The 14,622-nt window shown below is 46.3% G+C and overlaps 1 protein-coding gene across 1 annotated transcript in view; it reads left to right on the top strand.

Moving 5' to 3' along the window:
- Positions 1–8,872, top strand: part of LOC137433108 (melanopsin-like) — a 77,663-nt gene extending 68,791 nt beyond the window's left edge. The window contains exon 9 of the mRNA XM_068125564.2: positions 8,228–8,872. Coding sequence (XP_067981665.2) covers positions 8,228–8,872 — 645 coding nt within the window. The remainder of the gene's footprint in view (positions 1–8,227) is intronic.
- The last annotated feature ends 5,750 nt before the right edge of the window (positions 8,873–14,622 follow it).

The raw sequence follows: 14,622 nt of genomic DNA, 5'->3' as shown, positions 1-14,622 counted from the left end.
GACCGTGTCGAAGGCACGTGATATGTCGAGGGAGACAGCTCTAATTTCCTGTTTGGCATTGAGGACCTCCATCCATTGTTGAGACAGCAGAAGCAGCATGTCCAGAGTAGAGTGACCTGGTCTGAAACCAAATTGATGATCAGAGATCAAGCCATTGGAGAAGAGGAAAGATTTCATATCCGAAGCAATGATGGATTCCATGACTTTGCTGATAATTGGGAGAAGGCTGATTGGTCTGTAGTTGCTAGGATCTGTTTTTGCACCTTTTTTGTGCAAAGCGGTGATGTTGGCTGATTTCCAAGCAGATGGCAGTTGACCTTGAGCAAAAGAGAGGGTGAAGAGAACAGAGAGAGGGTGAGATAGAGCAGTAGAGCAGGATTTTAGGACCCGTGGGCTGATGCCGTCGGGTCCAGTTGCAGAATCAGAGTCGAGGGTTGACAGAAACTTTTCCACCTTGTCAGGAGGAAAGGACACGGAGTCCAGGAGCAGCAGGGTACGACTGGGTATGGTGGGTACAGAGAGGGATGGGTTTGGGACACAAGATTTAGAGGCAAACACAGAGTTGAGGCATTCAGCTTTTTCACGTGCGGAGTCAGCTGTGTAGCCGTTTGAGGTAAGGGAGGGGATGGAGGGGGAACAAACACCAGAAACGGATTTGACCAGACGCCACCAGGATTTGGAAGAGGGAGACAGATAAGAGAGTTCGGTCTTGAGAATGGAGAGATATTGTTTCCTGGCTCTCCTGAGGGTGGACACACACTTGTTTCGGGCTTTGTGAAAGGAAATGAGATTTCCTTCCGTTGGATTTGCTTTCCAGGAGACGAAGGCAAGTTGTTTCTGGGCAACAGCCTCACCACAAGATTCCGTGTACCATGGACGGGAGGAAGGGTATGACAACTGAAGACGAGATGGGATAAATCTGTGCATGAGAGAGAGCAATTTACTTTGGAAGAATTCCCAGGATGAGTTGATGTCAGAGGTGGTAGAGATGGGAGACCAGTCCAGATGATTGATGGCTGCTTGAAGACCGTGCCAGTTGGCCTGAGTGAAATGCCAGACTCGTCGACGCTGAGCAGGCTCCCTGAGGATGGTCAGAGAGATGTCCACTTTAACAAGGACATGATCAGATGATCCGATCGGAGCAGAAGAAGAGCAGCAGACATTTTCAGGGAAGTTAGTCATAACCAAGTCCAGAAGAGAAGATGTTCCGTTGACTGAGATCCGGGTCGGGAAATTGACAGATTGTGTCAGTCCCAGTGAGTCGCAGAAGTCCTTTGCTGAGGAGCCATGGCTGGTGAGAGAGGTACCCACACCCAGCCAACTGGCATGATGACAGTTGAAATCACCACATATGAGGAAGAGAGAGTTGGGATGAGTAGATAGAAGTTGGTCCATATCATCAGACAGCGAGATGTAGATGGAGTCATCACTGTTTGGTGGACGGTACAACACACATATGAACAAGAGGTGGGAGCGAAGGGGAAGCCGTAGCCAGAGGTATTCCTGGGGGTGAGGTGGAGAGAGTGCAGTGCAGGGCGAGTGAGGAAGAGAGTTTTTGATAAAGATAGCAACCCCGCCTCCAGGACGAGGCTCAGGTCTATCATACCGGAGGAGGGAGTAGCCCGGGAGAGATACTATGGAATCAGAGACATCATAAAGGAGGAAAGTTTCTGTTAAGCAGATCACGTCTGGTTTGACAGAAGCAACCTGTATGGAGAGATCAGTTAAGTTTGAACGAAGGCCCCGGATGTTTGAGGTCCATACCGTTAATGAAGAGGAAGGGGGAGCATCAGATACAGAACAGGGGGGAGGAGGGGTAGGGTAAGATGTGGAAGAGGTGGAAGAGGTAGGGAGAGCTGTTGAAGGTGTGTCAGAGATTTCAGAATAGCTCGGAGAAAGGGAAGGATGGGGCGGACAAAAGGTTTGATGGTGATTGGGTGAGCCACAATGAGGTGTTATTTGAGGAGGGGGAAGAGCGAGGCAGAAGGTTGGGGGAGATGGAGGTGAGAGTTTGAAGGGGGAAGAAGCGGGGAGGACGCTTTGAGGAGGGGGAGTGAGAGGGGGGAAATTGAGAAGCAATGAGGGTGGGGAGATTTGAAGGGGAGGGGTGAGGGGGAAGTTTGGGAGGGAAGTGGCAAGGGGAGGGATTTGAAAGGGATGGGATATGGGGGAGATTTGGAGGGGAGGGTTGAGGCAGGAGTCTAGGAGGGGAGGAGCGAGGGGGCGTCTTGGCGGGGAGGGGTGAGGGGGTCGTTTAGGAGGGAGGGGGCAAGGGGGGAGATTTGAAAGGGATGGGTGATGGGGAAGATTTGGAGGGGAGGGGTGATGGGGAATATTTGGAGGGGAGGGGTTATGGGGAAGATTTGGAGGGGAGGGGTGAGATTGGATTTTTGAAAGTGTACGATTTATGGGAAACGAACATTTATTGCAAAATGAGTTGCTTGTGACCTTCGAGTTAAAAATACGTTTAAGGACGCTGGATGGAGGATGGAGTGCAGGAGAGTTTAGGGAATGTAGAAAAAAGGCACTATAGGAGATGGATATTTTTTTTGGGATGAATTGATTTGGTGAGCAAGTCGAAAGCAGCCTTTTAAAGAAGAAGAAGAAAAAGGTGTTATAAAATATGACGGAATACATAACTTGAGGGGAAAGTGTAAACATTGAAGGTTAATGAGTGAAAACTATCTGGGGAAATGGGGGAGAAACACGTGGTCGAAGAACGAACGAACGAATAAGAATGAATAAACGAATGATAACAGAGAAGGAAAATGTTTTTTTTTTTTTTTTGTTTTTTTTTTTTTTTTTTTGAGTTGAGATTTACACAAGGAAGTAGGCTATGGGTGAAAAGCCTGGGAATACAGAGAACGAAAGTTATTGGATCACAAAAGACGGACCGCTGAGATAAAAAAACAAAGCCTCAAGGTTGTACAGTGCACACTGTACAAGGCCTCAAGACACGACACGGCAAACAGACGATCAATTTATGAAAGATAAACACCGAGAAACAACCAAAGTTGCACACAATAACTTCACACACCGAAAGATAAATACAGTTTCGACAAAATACAATTGTGAACAGACTTAACTTCGAAAAACGTGGAGACCGTGTGGAGCTTCGAAAATCCCTGCCGCCGTCTCCAAGATCTCGCGAGAGTCCACAGCAAATGGCAAATGATAGTGTGAAAAGAGCAGAATAGAAAGTACAAGAGAAGTAGAGCAGGTTTTTAGGTCATGTGTACTGCTGCCATCTGGTCCAGTTGCAGAATCAGAGTCGATGGTTGCCAGAAATTCTCCACCTTGTCTGGTGCAAAAGACAGAGTCCAGGAGCAGTTGGTTGTAACTTGGTAGGGTAGGTACAGAGATCAAGGGGTTGAGGACAGAAGATTTGGAAGCAAACACAGAATTGAGGCATCCGGCCTTCTCACAAGCGGAGTCGGTTGTAGTGCCATTTGAAGAGAGGGAAGAGATTGAAGGGGAGCATACACCAGAGACAGACTTAACAAGGCACCACCAGGTGTTCGAAGAGGAAGACATGTTTGAAAGTTCAATGTTGGGGTATGGTACAAAGTGGGATGGGTTTGGGACACAAGATTTAGAGGCAAACACAGAGTTGAGGCATTCAGCTTTTTCACGTGCGGAGTCAGCTGTGAAGCCGTTTGAGGTAAGGGAGGGGATGGAGGGGGAACAAACACCAGAAACAGATTTGACCAGACATCACCAGGATTTGGAAGAGGGAGACAGACAAGAGAGTTCAGTCTTGAGAACGGAGAGATATTGTTTGCTGGCTCTCCTGAGGGTGGACACACACTTGTTTCGGGCTTTGTGAAAGGAAATGAGATTTCCTTCTGTTGGATTTGCTTTCCAGGAGACGAAGGCAAGTTGTTTCTGGGCAACATCCTCACCACAACATTCCGTGTACCATGGACGGGAGGAAGGGTATGACAACTGAAGACGAGATGGGATAAATCTGTGCATGAGAGAGAGCAAATTACTTTGGAAGAATTCCCAGGATGAGTTGATGTCAGAGGCAGTCGAGATGGGAGACCAGTCCAAATGATTGATGGCTGCTTGAAGACCGTGCCAGTTGGCCTGAGTGAAATGCCAGACTCGTCGACGCTGAGGAGGCTCTCTGAGAATGGTCAGAGAGATGTTCACTTTAACAAGCACATGATCAGATGAGCCGATTGGAGCGGAAGAAGAGCAGCAGACATTTTCAGGGAAGTTAGTCATAACCAAGTCCAGAAGAGAATATGCTCCGTTGACTGAGATTCATGTCGGGAAATTGACAGATTGTGTCAGTCCCAGAGAGTCGCAGAAGTCCTTTGCTGAGGAGCCATGGCTGGTGAGAGAGGTACCCACACCCAGCCAACTGGCATGGTGACAATTGAAATCACCACATATGAGGAAGAGAGAGTTGGGATGAGTAGATAGAAGTTGGTCCATATTATCAGACAGCGACATGTAGATGGAGTCATTAATGTTTGGTGGATGGTACAAAACACATATGAACAAAAGGTGGGAGCGAAGGGGAAGCCATAGCCAGAGGTATTCCTGGGGGTGAGGTGGAGAGAGGGCAGTGCAGGGCGAGTGAGGAAGAGAGTTTGTGATAAAGATAGCAACCCCACCTCCAGGACGAGGCTCAGGTCTATCATACTGGAGGAGGGTGTAACCCAGGAGAGATACTAAGCAATCAGAGACATCATGAAGGAAGAAAGTTTCTGTTAAGCAGATCACGTCTGGTTGGTTTGTCAGAAGCAACCTGTATGGAGAGATCAGTCAAGTTTGAGCGAAGGCCCCGGATGTTTGAGGTCCATACCGTTAATGAGGAGAGAGGGGGAGCATCGGGTGCAGGGCAGGGGAGGGGAGGGGTAGGGTAAGATGTGGAAGACGAGGAAGAGGTAGGGAGAGCTGTTGAAGGTGTGTCAGAGATTTCAGAATAGCTCGGAGAAAGGGAAGGATGGGGCGGACAAAAGGTTTGATGGTGATTGGGTGAGGCATAGTGAGGTTTTATTTGAGGAGGGGGAAGAGCGAGGCAGAAGGTTGGGTGAAATGGAGGTGAGAGTTGGAAGGGGGAAGAAGTGGGGAGGACGCTTTGAGGAGGAGGGGTGAGAGGGGGGAAATGGAGAAGAAATGAGGGTAGGGAGATTTGAAGGGGAGGGGCTAGGGGGGAGTTTAGGAGGGAAGGGAAAAGGGGGGGGGGTTGAAAGGGATGGGAGATGGGGGAGATTTGGAGGGGAGGGGTGAGGGGGGAGTCTAGAAGGGGAGCAGGGAGGGGGAGTCTAGGAGGGGAGGTGTGTGGGGGGAGTTTAGGAGGGAAGGGGCAAGAGGGGAGATTTGAAAGGGATGGGTGATGGGGAGGATTTGGAGGGGAGGGGCAAGAGGGAAGATTTGAAAGGGATGGGTGATGGGGAAGATTTGGAGGGGAGGGGCAAGGGGGAAGATTTGAAAGGGATGGGTGATGGGGAAGATTTGGAGGGGAGGGACAAGGGGAAAGATTTGAAAGAGATGGGTGATGGGGAAGATTTGGAGGGGAGGGGCAAGGGGGGAGATTTGGAGGGGAGGGGTGATGAGGAAGTTTTGGAGGTGAGGGGTGATGGGTAAGATTAGGAGGAGAGGGGTGAGATTGGATTTTAGGAAGTGTACGATTAATGGGAAACGAACATTTGTTGCAAAATGAGTTTCTTGTGACCTTCGAGTCAAAAATACGTTTGAGGACGCTGGAGGGGGGAAGGAGTGCAGGAGAGTTTAAGGAATGGAGGAAAGAGGAACTGTAAGAGATGGAATTTTTTTTTGGAATGAATAGATTTGGTGAGCAAGCTGAAAGCAACCTTTTAAAGAAGAAGAAGAAAAAGGTGTTATAATATACGACAGAATACAGTACTTCAGGGGAAAGTTTAAACATTTTTAAATTTAACAGTGAAAACTATCTGGGGAAATGGAGGTGAAACACGTGATCAAAGAAAGAACGAACGAATAAGAACAACGAATAAATGAATAAGAACAATGAATATACGAATAAGAACAACGAATAAGAATAAAGAAGGAAAATATATTTTTGGTTTTTCTTTTTTTTTGAGTTGAGATTTTAAACAAAAAAGTGGGCTATGGGGTGAAAAGACTGGGAAAAACAGAGAACGAAAGTTATTGGAGCACAATTGACGGACCGCTGAGAGAAAAACGAAGCCTCAAGGTAGGATACGGTAGCCGACAAGGCCTCAAAAGATGCGACACGAATTAACCGACGATTTTCTATACAGGTATGAAAGATTTACACCGAGAATCTTCCTAAGGATACACTATAGGTACACACACCGAAGGATAAATACAGTTTCGACAAAAACACTATTGTGAACAAATACTTAACTTCGAAAGTGTGAGAGCGTGGACAGCTTCGAAAAGACGTCAAATGCCAATTAATTTAAAACAAAGAGCTTAAATCGTGACAAAGAAGTTACGCACAGCTATTTTATTTGAATCATTATTGGAGAATGCTCCTTGTGAACAGAATGAACAGAAAAAAAATATGAACCAAAGTAGAACAAAAAATTGTGGAAGATGACAAAGTACAATAATCATACCCTTAATACGAATGATACACGTCATGTAACTTCGGTACATAGTATTTTGCATCTCACTATAATTCACCAAATGTCCGTCCGTCTGTCTGTCTGTCTGTCTGTTCGAAGGTACCGTAAAAACTGCTGAACCGATCGCAAAGATATTTTGGGTGGATATTCCTGGGATCTCCAGGAGTAAAATAGGCTATTTAGTTTCCCAATTTCAGCTTTAGTCTCCAGCATTCTCAGGTTTGGACTCCGGCAGAACATTCGCGTTTGTATAACGTTCATTGTGACGATGTTCTCATTGTGACGATGTTGTTTTCCCGGGTGCCGCACAAACGGCTGCACCGATCGCTGCACAGCTGCACCGATCGGACTCGGTGACCTCGGACAAAGACCTTTTATAAGGACACGGGTTGAATCCCTGCTTGGGAGAATTCTAATCCATTTCAACTGAAGGAAACACGTATCGGGAGTACATACGGCATAGCGATTGTGAACACGATTATCGATCACGATTCACGATCACAATCATTATGATCATAGTGTATCGATCACTGTGGGACATTTGGTGAATTATAGTAAGATACTGTTTAGATTTTGATGATTTGCGTGTGATATGATTTAACGGATGTTTATATGAATCGTTTAAAATATTAAAAATCCTTCAATTTATGATATTTTACCTTTTCATTTGGGCCTCCCAATTGAAGCCCTGCCCATAGTGAGGGAAATGTATGCAAGTGCATTGGACCTGAGGACAGAAATTAATGCCATTCCATCTCAGACAACACCAACACCACACCTACGTCTTCTCACCTGACATTGGCTACAGCTGAGAAACTTGTTCCTGTAAAGGTGTTTAATTTTCTTGCCTGGATGAGTGCTCTATCTTCTGAGCCATAAGAAAAGGAATTTGTCAAAGTTACAGATGAGCAGCAAAGACGCATCCTACCCATAGCGCAAGACATCATTTACTTGGCATCAAATGGCAGGAAAGCAATGCCAAAACATACATCACTAGCGATGGCAGTGAGGCACTTGGCGGGGTTTGCGCAGCTAATTGGGCTTTTGAATGGTTTTGGTCATTCAACTTCACACACTGCCGTCCTGGAGCACAATACAGCTTTGGCAAAAGAAAAGCTTCAACAAAGAGACACCACTCTTCCCACCTGTCTGCATCAAGTTGTATTCACAACCCTTGTGTGGGATAAAAACGACTTTGGTGAAGAGAATAACTTTGCTTTTTTTGTCTTTGTCCACATTTTTTGGCGGACTTTTACTTTTGCCTTTTTTGTCGAGAATAACTTTGCCTTTGTCCGGCAAAGGAACAACACATAACACAAACGGAATTGCCATCCAACATGAGCCGTCCACAGAAGAAAGGTCACCTTCACTCAAAGTAAGCATGAAGAAAACGAGGGAAAGATCATTGGCAGCCCCAGAGAAGAAACTGGTTCCATTCTTTGGAAAAAAAGAAGGCCAATCCAAAAAGTCTTGGAGTACAGATCTCGCTTCAAAAGGACTTACATAGAGGAGCGGCAGATACAGAAACACACATCGATTATGGGTACTTCATCACGAAATACCCAGTTACTGACAGTCACCCGCTGCTTCTAGGTTGGACAGGATAGAACCAGAAGCTTGTTAATCGTGTTCCTCAAAAGGCAACCATCGGCTACCTTCCCATTGTAGATGCCACGCAAACTGAGCTAAATACAGTGAACACTGTCTTGCACAGAAGTGTTGATGCAGCAAACTCACTCCATCTGGATGCAATTGTTGTCGTCGTTGACCAAGCCTTATATGCAAAAGCTCAGTTTATTATATGGCAAACACCTGTGTTTACTGAGAAGATCGTCTCATGGTTGGGGGCTTTCCAGACCGCCATGACCTTCCTTGCTTGCATAGGAAAGCGGTTTGGAGATGGTGGGCTGGAGGACATCCTTATTCAATATGAAGTATTGGCACCTGGATCAGTGAATGGAGTGATGAACAGAAGGCACTATAACAGAAGCTTGAGCTGTAACAAACGGTTGGTAGAGGCCTCACACCATTTACTTTGGCAGAATTTCCTCCAGACACGGACAGAAGACGATGTTAACCATTACATGGCAATCATTATGCAGCTACACGCATCATTTCCATCGAAAGAATACACAGATACAGTAGATGGTGCTGACTTCCGCTCCATGCTAGAGACCTACTCAAAGTTTGTTGAGGAGAAGAAAAAGGCAAATGCAACATTTGCATTCTGGTGTACATACATTGAGATGATGGAAACACTTCTTCAATTCATCCGAAGTTCTTGAGAGGGCAACTGGCCATTACACTTGTCATCAATAACATCAATGATGCCATGGATGTTCTCGTATAACTGGCACAACTATGCACGTTATCTGCCTGTGTACTGGATGGAGATGCAGGATTTGCCAAATTCCCACCTAGCCATTCACGAACAGTACCAGTAAAGTAATTTTTTCAGTGCAGAGACAGAACATATATGGATTTGCTGGTATTCCCTGTGACATGACAATCGAGCAGACTGTGAACAAGGACTCCAAGATGCGTGCTGGACTCAAAGTATTTACAGTCAATAAAGGAGCAGTCAACAGGTGGACAACGGGTCACCATGAACGAGCGTCGATTACACGCCAGTGTGAGGAAATAGCGGGGAAAAGCCAACGAGCTTTGATGAGAAAAGATTTGACGGTGGGTCGTATGACAAGGGATGGGGAGGATATACAATGGATTTGTGACACAATTTCAAATGTCACCAATCCATTTGAAGACCTGGAAGAATCATCAGAAATTGTTCATCTTGCCTCCGGCATCGTGGCCTCACCTGAGGTATCGAGAGACTTACTTTTTGCAGAAGAAAAGGGAGATGCTGCATTTGTCAAATACTGTGAGGAAAGGCTCCAAAAAGATGACAAGACTTTCCAGGACACAATACCAAAGTCAAAGCTGAAAACATTCAGTGACATGTCAAAGATGGTTGTAACAAAAGTGAAGGGGAAGGAGGTAGCATTGAAAAGGGACAGGGACCTTTTCGCAAGACTTACCATCATTGGCAAAGTGAGAAACATTGACCTGCAGAACATGATGACCGACTCACTTGGCCTGTTGCCATTAGCAATTGCAAAAAATGATAGCTGCCTAGTAAAGACAAACAAGGCAAAACTCCTGCATATGTTGGAGGGTTTACATGTACCAAATGAAGAAGTTGATGCAGAGCCACCACTGGAGCCTCCAAAAGGTGGTGTGTGGGTTATTGATGGCATGGCACTTCTCCAGGCTAAACACAAGAATTTGCCGCACACTTTCGGGCAGTTTGCTGTGAAGATACGAAGACAGCTGATCACCATTGCCTTGAAGAATCAGTATCAGTGTATTCACTTTGTCACCGACACTTATCCAAAAGTCAGCATAAAGAATGCAGAGCGGAAAAGGAGGGCTGCCAGTGGATCTCAAAATGTAAAGATTTCTAGACCCGACCAGAATTTACCCAAGCAGTGGAAGAAACTCCTTGCTAACAGCCACAACAAGCAGCAGCGCGTGAGATTCCTCCTTGCAGAGTGGAAAACATGCCAAGCAGACCAACTCAGGGGTGTATGCTTAATTGCAGCACATGATGAAGAGTGCCATTCCATTTCTGCAGACGCAAATGGGGCAGTTGAAGTCAAAGCTGTGGATCAGCTATACTGTAACCATGAAGAAGCGGACATGCGCATGCTGTTGCATGCCAAATACATAGCTGAAACTATGAACAGTGCAACTGTCATCATACGAAGTCTCGAAACAGACATGTTTGTGATTTCTGTTGGACTTGCTAATCAGGTAAGTTCACCACTGTACACCGGCAAGGGTGACAAGGAGCGTACCATAAATGTGAGGGCTGTTCAACAAGATTTGCGAGATTCCCTGACGGAAGCTCTCATTGGCTTCCACCGTTTTACTGGCTGTGATTCCGTCAGTTCCTTTTATGGCAAAGGAAAACAACTTAGATGCATTGATCTGTGCCAGTGTAAAAAGTGTGAAAACATTGCACTCCCAATGGATGAAGAAGGGTTAGAAGTATCTGAAGATGATGTTGATGTAGGCGATGAGGAGAATGATGAACTTTAAGGAAGGTATGAAATTTTGAATCTGTATATTAATTATTGTGTACTACTGGATGAAAATGATTCGTACCTTTCGGGTTTTCATATTTTTGCAAGTGATTGTGACATCCCAATGCAGCATTTAATAAACTTGAAATCAGCAGAATTTAATAGATTTAAAAAAAAAACCCAGTGTGTACCCCGGTGAAGAATAGGTACACCGTATCCCTGCGTGTCGAATAGCTTGTTACATACACATCAGGTGGGTCGACGACAACCGTTGACTACCTGATGGTGCGTAGGCGAGATAGGGGGCACCTCCAGGACACAAAGGTGATCCCAGGGGAGGAGGCTGTTTCAGAGCACCACTTGGTTGTCTGCGACATAAGGATGAAAGGTGCGAGGAGAGCTCGGCGGGTGCAGTACCAAACGCGAATGAAGGTGTGGAGGTTGAAAGAGGTGACAGTAATGGAGGCATAAAAAGAGAGGCTGAGTAGGGTCGAGGATGATGTGGTTGAGCTTGAACATGGTTGGATGTCAATGAAAGATAGTCTGTTGGGAGCCGTTGGTGAGGTATGTGGATAGACAAAAGGACCACCGAGGCACTCGGAAACATGGTGGTGGGATGAGGGAGTTGGAAAGAGGATTGACGAAAAGAGGAAGAAGTTCAAGGAGTAGCAGAAGGCGAAGGGTACGGGGGCAGAAAAAGCAGAGCATGAAAGTTATAAGGCAGCCAAGAAGGCTGCAAAGAAAGAGGTAGCAAAGGCGCAGGAGGCATGGAGGAAAATGTTCGGAGAAAGCTTGGATTCAGAAGAGGGTCAGAGAGCAGTATTCAGGATTGCAAAGCGGATAGCGAAAGAGAGGTGTGATGTGATGGGGGTGAGTTGCTTGAAGGATGAAGTGGGACAAATCATTGTGCACCCAGATGGAATTAAAGGAAGATGGAAAAGATATATGGAAATGCTGTTGAATACAGAGAATGAATGGGATGGCAACATAGAAAGTAACCCAGTTTTAGGACCGGCAGAGAAGATAACTGAGAAGGAAGTTGAGGAAGCAATAAAAGCAATGAAGAGTAGAAAAGCGGGAGGGCTGACGGGAGTTGTGGGAGATATGTTGAAGGCAGCAGGAAGTTGGGGTGTGAAGAGAATGACAGAGATCTGTAATCTGGTGGTGAAAGAAGGCCGCATTCCAGTGGATTGGGAACTGAGTACCCTCGTCCCTCTATGCAATGGGAAAGGTGACCCTCTGGAGTGTGGCTCGTACCGAGCGATAAAGTTATTGGAGCATGGAATGAAGGTATTGGAAAGGGTGTTGGAGAGGAGGATAAGGAATAAAGTGAAGATCGACGAAATGCAGTTTGGATTTATGCCAGGAAGAGGAATGACAAACACGCTCTTTATTGTGAGGCAGTTGCAGGAGAAGTACATTGAGAAGAGGAAGAAGTTGTTTCTTGGGTTTGTTGATCTGGAGAAAGCATTCGATAGGGTTCCACGCGAAGTATTGACATGGGCATTGAGGAAGTTAGGAGTGGAGGAATGATTGATCAGAGTAGTGATGGCATTGTACAAAAGAGTGCGCACAGCTGTAAGGACGAAGGACGGGAACAGTGGTGAGTTTGAGGTGAAGGTGGGAGTGCATCAGGGGTCAGTACTAAGTCCACTACTATTTGTAACTGTGATGGAGGTGCTGGCTCAGAACGTAAAGGAGGGTTTACCGTGGGAGTTGTTGTATGCAGATGATCTGGTGTTGATTGCGGAAAGTATGGATGGACTGAAGGAAAAGATGAACAAGTGGAAGGAATGTATGGAGACAAAAGGTCTGAAGGTGAATATAGGAAAGACGAAGGTGATGGCAAGTGGTAAAGCATGTGGTGAGGTGGAAAGAACTGGGAAGTGGCCATGTGCTGTGTGCAGGAAGGGTGTCGGAATGAACTCCATTCAATGTACAATGTGCGCTGAGTGGGTTCATCAAAAATGTCGTGGTCTGAGAGGGTCATTAACAAGTGTGGCAGCTACATTCAAATGTAAGGTGTGCACAGAGGGAGCTGCAGATGGAGGAAGTGGTGAGTTGGATCTTGGAGATGGCATGAAGCTGGAAGGTGTGAAAACATTTTGCTACCTCGGAGACATGCTGAATGGAGAAGGTGGATCAGACACTGCAACGGTTGCAAGAGTGAGATGTGCATGGAAGAAGTTTCGGGAACTGAGTGGCGTGCTGTTGAGGAGGGGAGTGTCGTTGAAGCTGAAGGGAAAGGTGTATGCTGCATGTGTGAGAAGTGTTTTGATTTATGGGAGCGAGACATGGGTAATGAATGTAGAGCAGCAACGAAGGCTGGAAAGGGTGGAAATGCGAATGGTTTGGTGGATGTGCAGAGTATCGTTGAGAGAGGGGAAGACAAATTATGAATTGCGAAAGATGATGGGAATAGAGCCTGTGATTGATGCTGTGAAGAGGAACAGGTTGAGATGGTCATGTGTTGAGGAAGGATGAAAGTGACTGGTTGAGAAGAGTGATGGAAATGAATGTAGAAGGACGTAGAGGACGGGGAAGACCGAGAAAGACTTGGCTAAAGATGGTGGAAGAAGAAATGCGGGCAAGGGGGTTAACAAGGAGAGATACAGAAAATAGGGCAAAATGGAGAAGATTGTCATGGGGACCGCAAGGCTAACCCCCGCTCTAGCAGGGAAAATGGCCTTAAAATGCATGTTGTTGTTGTTGTATCCCTGCGTGTCAAAAGAGGCAACTAAAAGGGTTGGCATCAGGAAGGGCATCCGGCCAAAAAACATTGCCTCAAAAAGGGAACCATTACAATTACATATTGGCAGGGTCCAACCCGAAGTACCCCGTGGGGGACCTCAATCCCTCTCGTCAAAAATCAAGGTGGGGAACCCGATCGAAGCAAAGGTGGAAATCACTCCATTTATGATGACGAAACGTCTGATGCCCCATGTGGAGATCGGTTTCTGACGTTTGGGACATGGAATGTAGGGACAATGACAGGGAGATCAGGAGAAGTGGTGGAAGTATTGGTCAGAAGAAGAGTGGACATATGTTGTGTGCAGGAGACGAGATGGAAGGGAAGTGGTGTGAGAATGGTGAAGGGTAGGCAGGGACAGAAATACAAGTTCGTGTGGCAAGGGTGCCCGGAAGGTGTGCATGGTGTCGGTGTCCTGTTTTTTGAAGAGTTTGTAGACAGTGTGGTGAGTGTGACGAGAGTGAGTTAAAGGTTGATGATGGTGAAAATGATGATTGGAAAGCTCTTGGTGAACATCATCTCGGGATATGCTCCGCAGGTCAGTTGGAGCGATGAAGAGAAGGACAAGTTCTGGTGTGCAATGGAGAAGCTGATGGAAAACGTGAAAGATGAGGAAGTTGTTGTGGTAGGAAGAGACCTAAATGGACATGTGGGAAGGAGTATAGACAGGTTTGAGGGAGTTCCTGGGGGTTACGGATATGGTGTGAGGAATGGAGAAGGTGAAAGGATTTTGGAGTTCGCCAATGGAGCTGGTTTGTTGATTTGTAATACTCAGTTCCAGAAAGAGGATAATAAGCTTGTTACCTGCACGTCAGGTGCATCGATGACAACAGTTGAGTACCTGATGGTGCATAGGTGAGATAGGGGGCACCTCCAGGACACAAAGGTGATCCCGGGGGAGGAGGCTGTTTCACAGCACCACTTGGTTGTCTGCGACATGATGGTGAAAGGTGTGAGGTGAGCTCGGAGGGTGAAGTACCAACCAATAATGAAGGTGTGGAGGTTGAAACAGGTGACAGTGAGGGAGGCATTAAAAGAGAGGCAGAGTATGATAGAGGATGATGTGGTTGTGTTTGAAAGTGGTTGGATGTCAATGAACGATAGTCTGTTGGGAGCTGTTGGTGAGGTATGTGGTGAGGTAAAAAAAAGGACCACCGAGGCACTCGGAAACATGGTGGTGGGATGATGAAGTTGGAAAGAG

This window comes from Myxine glutinosa, chromosome 8, assembly GCF_964187855.1.
Source record: "Myxine glutinosa chromosome 8, kmMyxGlut1.1, whole genome shotgun sequence".
Classification (NCBI taxonomy): Eukaryota; Metazoa; Chordata; class Myxini; order Myxiniformes; family Myxinidae; genus Myxine; species Myxine glutinosa.
This window is presented reverse-complemented; position numbering and strand designations above follow the sequence as displayed.